This window comes from Phascolarctos cinereus, unplaced genomic scaffold, assembly GCF_003287225.1.
Source record: "Phascolarctos cinereus isolate Bilbo 61053 unplaced genomic scaffold, phaCin_HiC Scaffold_1;HRSCAF=81, whole genome shotgun sequence".
Taxonomy (NCBI): Eukaryota; Metazoa; Chordata; class Mammalia; order Diprotodontia; family Phascolarctidae; genus Phascolarctos; species Phascolarctos cinereus.
The window spans coordinates 100,475,966-100,481,246 of record NW_027555514.1 but is presented as its reverse complement, the minus strand read 5'-3'; the positions used below and the strand labels follow the sequence as shown (position 1 = coordinate 100,481,246).

The window sequence follows — 5,281 nt, the reverse complement described above, 5'->3', positions numbered from 1 at the left end:
ATGAAAATCCTGAGCATCATAATGCAAAAAATAATACAAGAGAACTACCCAGAACTTCTGAACACAGAAAATGAAACACAAATTGAAATAACTAATGAACTGCTTCCAGAAAAATAAAACCAAGACTGTAAACTCCAAGACAAGTAGTGATTAAATTTAACAATTCAACCCAGAAATAACAAATTCTGCAAGCAATCAGGAGAAAGAACTTCAAAAACAAAGGAAAAGAAATTCATATAACACAAGGCAATTCTGAACCCAATAGAAAACACAGAATGGAATGCAATAATGTGTTCCAAAGATTAATAGAGCTCATGAAGCAACCCAGGCTGACCTACCCTCCAATTCTAAGCTTAACCACAAATGAAAAAAAAAAAGATATACATTCAACAACAAAGTGGTGTTTGAAACATTCATAGAAAAAAAGCAGAATTGAAGAGATCATTTGCTTCTTGAAAATCTTGGACAAGAGAAATGCAGGAGCTGATGAATAAAGGCATCAGTCAAAGATAGCAACCACAATAAAGTAACAGCAAAGACAAGTAACAGTCTTCTTTCTAAATATACACAAGGAGACAAGGGTGAAGGTAGACGTCTGGTGGATGTAACAGTAAAGAGGTCAGACTATGGCATTATGAACAGATCCTGACAACATTTTGCCTACAGGTGAATCAATGATTTGGTACTTGAGAAGACCACTCCTTCTACCTCAGGGGAAGAGGAGTTGGAACTGCTGAGAGCAACTAGCACCTGGGGAGTGGGAGGACAGGGACCCAGGGAGGAGATTTTGAGGAAAGGGGGGGAGGGAGGTGGTAACTAGAGGGAGAGTATAGAACAGTGGTGGGGTGCATAACCAGGGATGGGATGGGAGGAGCAGGACCTACCACAAGGCACTGATATGTTTGAAACCTGTAAGTACTGGCATCATTCTAAGAGTGAAGCATAATGGAAAAAGGGGGAATCCACAGAGCAAACAGTACAAGGCAGTGACAGAAACTTCCTAGAGGGGGTAATCCAGAATAGGTACCTTGGAAGTTTGTATTGCATGAGGAATATAGAGTAGAAAAAGAATAGAAAATTATCGGGTTCATGAATCTGAGAACAAAGGTCTAGAGTAATCAGGGAGGATGTAATGATAAGAGTCAGAGAAATTGTGTCTGGACAGAGGTGAAAAAAAATGAAATTTGAAACACTAATGAGCAAAACTAGATGAAGGAAAGAAGGGGAAATCTACTTGAATGAGAGTTAAAGGAGAGAGGAAAGACTTATATAGCCATATAAAAGCAAGACAGAGAAAGGAACCAATAAGCAAAATCTCAAAGGGGAAGGGGTAACAAATATAAGGGGGAATCAGAAGTGAGGAAAAGGGAGGAAAAAAGAACAAGTCCACCTTAAAAAAGATTAAACCTAAGTAACTGAAAAAAAACCCATAGTACTGTTTAGAGCAGAAGAGGAGAAAAATCATAACTTGGAAAAAAAGAGATAAATGGAGGAAAATATAAACCTAACTCTTATAATTTTAAATATAAATGGATTAACCAAACCAAGGAAATGAAAAAGAGTGATAGATTGGATAGGAAAACAAAATCTTATCATCTGTTGCTTACAAGATACCCATTTAAAAAACAAAGACAAAATAAAACTGAAGGAATTCATCAAGTGAGTTGGAAAAAAAAAGTAGGAGATATAATCATGTTACCTGACAATGCAAAAACAAACATTCAAAAATAGACATAAAAAAGGAAACTACATTATACTGAAAGGAATCATAAATAGCAAACTAATCCAGTGACTTCTTCCCCTCTGCACCATGCTATTCCTTAAGGAAGAAAGATGAAATATAAGGTATATTGTAAACTGACATACACAGAGAAAAGCAGCAATAAAAGAGACAGACCCATAATGTGCTACTTCAATCAGCTACTAGCAATAGGCAGTTACTGATACTTTAATATAAATGTTTTACATTTTGGCTCCCGAGTAACTTGTTGGAAGATTCCACTGGGATTTTTTTAACTGTTAATGTTTATGTCCTGATATGAATTGCTCCCACCAGAACCTGTCCTGGAAACATCTACTTCTTCAAGAGATGATGTAACCATTTTACTGCATCTCTCAAGACCTCTAAGAACTGATCATTCCTCAGAGTAAAGATGAAGGGGTTCAGCAATGGAGTCACCACTGATGTCATTAGAGAAATCATTTTGTTAGACTCAGTGGCATCAGACTGCTTATTCACATAGAGAAACAGGCAGGTCCCATAGCCTATCACTACCATGGTGAAGTGGGAGGCACAGGTAGAAAAGGCCTTCCTCCGACCAGAAGCAGAAGGAATCCTCGGAATGGTACAAATGATGTAGATGTAGGAGATGATGGTTGGGAGCAAAGTGCCAAAAAGAATGAAAGCTGCCATCAGGAAGAGGATGAACTGCTGAAATCTGCTGTCACCACAAGTGAGTCTGAGCAGCTGGCCTCTCTCACAGAAAAAATGATTCAGGACATTTGGCCCACAGAAGTAAAGATGGTCTGTTGCAACGATTGGCCAGATTTGGAACAGAAACCCAAATACCCAGAACACAATGACCACCCAGAGGCAGACTTGGTGATTCATGATGAGACTATACCTCAAGGGGTTACAGATAGCTACATATCGGTCTGCAGCCATTACTGCCAACAACACAAACTCTGAAGTCCCCACAGAAAGTAAGAAGAAGAGTTGAGCCATACATGCACCAAAGGACATTGTCTGAATTTGGACAGTCAGCAAACCTCCTGGCATAGTAGGGATAACAATAGTTGTGGTTAAAATCTCCATAGCAGAGATGTTACCAAGGAAGAAATACATGGGAGAGTGGAGACGATAATCCATACATACCATAACAATAATGAGTGAATTTCCAATAAATGTCACCATGTAAAGAAGGAAGAATATGGAAAAGAGCATGTGGTGGAAATCTTGCGAGCCAGAAAATCCAAGCAGTTTCAATTCCAGAATTCCTGAGTGGTTGCCAAACATTCCACTGTCTGTTGCAGAGGTTACTGAAAAGTAAAGAAAGGTTAGTTTGTTCACATTGGTGAAAAGAATAATAGATTTAGCCATTAGACCAGAATTTGAGCCCTACCTTTAACTCCTGTCAGTGATGAGCCTTTGGACTTTACCTCTCTTAAGTTTCAATTTTCTCACCTGCAAAATGGGAAAATAATACTTGCCCTTTTTCACTGAAGTCCAATTCATTACAGCATGAAAGTGTCACTGGTTTCTTGAAGTTTAAATGCTCTGATATCCTGGTAAAAAGTGTCCTTTTTAGGCAATACTAGCAGAGTTCAGAAGCAATTGATCCACCTGGTTATAGATGTGCAGGAGAAGAACAGATGCAGTATGATGGAGGAAGGGGAATAGCCTTAGTTCTGCTGGCAGGAGATTTGGGTTCTAGGCTTGGTTTTATCATTAACTCATATTGTTGTTTTGGACTATCCAGGTCCTTTCTCTGGACCTTAATTTCTTTCTCTGTGAAACAGAGGTAGGGAAAGGAGTCAGTTTAAATTAATTTTAAATTTCCTTCTAGATCTGAAATTATGCTTTTCTTTCTCCTTTTTCCTTCCCCCCTTCACTAGTGTTTTGCTTTTGACCACCTCCTCCTTCAGTCCCCTCCCCCTTTTATTATCCCTTTCCCTTTTCTTCCCCTTTAGTCTTACTGCTTCTTCCCTCCCTTCTTTCCCCCCTCCCTTTTCTTTCCCCTTTTCCCTCCTACTGCCTGTTGGGCAAGTAAGATTTCTATACCTCACTGATTATATTATGCCCTTCTTGAGCCAAATCTGATGAGAGTAAGATTCAAACAATGCTCCCCCCCCCCTTCTTTCCCTCTGCTGTAACAGGACTTTGTGTCTTTTCCTGTAATGTAATTTACCCTTGTCTGACCCCTCCTTTCTCAGTACATTTTCTAAGATCAGATTGATCCACTTATTTGGATCCATTTAACCCACTTGATTAGATTTTTTTTTATCATTACATCAAAGTCAACTAATATCCACCCTCTTTATGTATACTCCTTTAACAAGGTGTAATACCAATACAGTTCTCAAGGGCTGCAAGTCTCATATTCCCTTGTAAGGGTTTAAACAGCCCCCCCCTTATTAACAACATATTGTATCCTTCTGTCCCATTTACCTTTTTAAGTCCTTCTTGAGTCCTGTACTTGAAGATCAATTTTTTTGTTGAGCTCTGGTCTTTTTATCAGGAAAGTTTGGAAGTCTCCTATTTGTTGAATATCCACCTCCTCCCTTGAAAAATGATGCTCATTTTTGCTGGGTAATTGATCCTTGGCTGCATTCCAAGCTCCTTTGCCTTAGGAATATCATGTTCCATGCCCTGCGTCTTTTAATGTAGAAGCTGCAAGGTCCTGTGTAATCCTGACTGTGGTTCCATGATATTTAAATTCTTTCTTTCTGGCTGCTTGCAGCACCTTCTCTTTCATCTGGTAATTTTGGAATTTTGCTATTATATTCTTGGTGTTGTCAATTTGGGATCTCTTTCAGGTGGTGATGGTGGATTCTTTCTATGGTTATTTTCCCTTCTGGTTCTAGGACTTCTGGGCAGTTTTCCTTTATGATTTCCTGAAAGATACTGTCCAGGCTCTTTTTTTCATCATGATTTTCAGGTAGTCCAATAATTTTTAAATTGTCTCTCCTGAGTTGATTTTCCAGGTAGGTTGCTTTACTGATGAGGTATTTTACATTTTCATCTATTTTTTTTTCATTTTTTTGTTTCTGTTTGACTGATTCTTGCTCTCTCATAGAGACATTAGTTTCCATTTGTCCAATTCTAGTTTTTAACAGATTGTTTTCTTCTGTTAGTTTTTGTACTTCCTTCTTCAACTGGCCAATTGTGTTTTTTAGGGACTTGTTTCCTTCAGTATACTCTTCTGTTAGTTTTTGTACTTCCTTCTTCAATTGGCCAATTTGTTTTTTAGGGCTTGTTTTCTTCAGTGTACTCTTCTGTCTTCTTCAATTGGCCAATTGTGTTTTTTAGGGACTTGTTTTCTTCAGTGTATTTTTTTTCCAACTGGCCAATTGTATTTTTGAAGGACTCTTTACCTCTCTCATTTGACTATTAAAATCCTTCTTGAGCTCTTCTAAGAAGGCTTTTTGGGCTTCAGACCAGTTCATATTCCCTTTTGTTGTTGCAGATGTGGGTTTGTTGACAATGTTGTCCTCTTCAGAATTTCTGTCTTCATCTTCACTCTTCTCATAATATGAATCTATGGTACGTTTTTTTTACTCA

The 5,281-nt window shown here is 38.3% G+C and overlaps 1 protein-coding gene across 1 annotated transcript; it reads right to left on the bottom strand.

Annotated features, from left to right (window-relative positions):
* Positions 1–2,074: 2,074 nt before the first annotated feature.
* LOC110216175 (olfactory receptor 9A4-like) lies at positions 2,075–3,016 on the bottom strand. Its single transcript, XM_020997979.1, has one exon. The coding sequence runs from the start codon at positions 3,014–3,016 to the stop codon at positions 2,075–2,077; it is 942 nt and encodes a 313-aa protein (XP_020853638.1).
* Positions 3,017–5,281: the final 2,265 nt, after the last annotated feature.

What these genes read in the sequence shown, in the direction of transcription:
- LOC110216175 (XM_020997979.1), bottom strand. Translation starts at nt 3,016, where the DNA reads ATGTTTGGCAACCACTCAGGAATTCTGGAATTGAAACTGCTTGGATTT.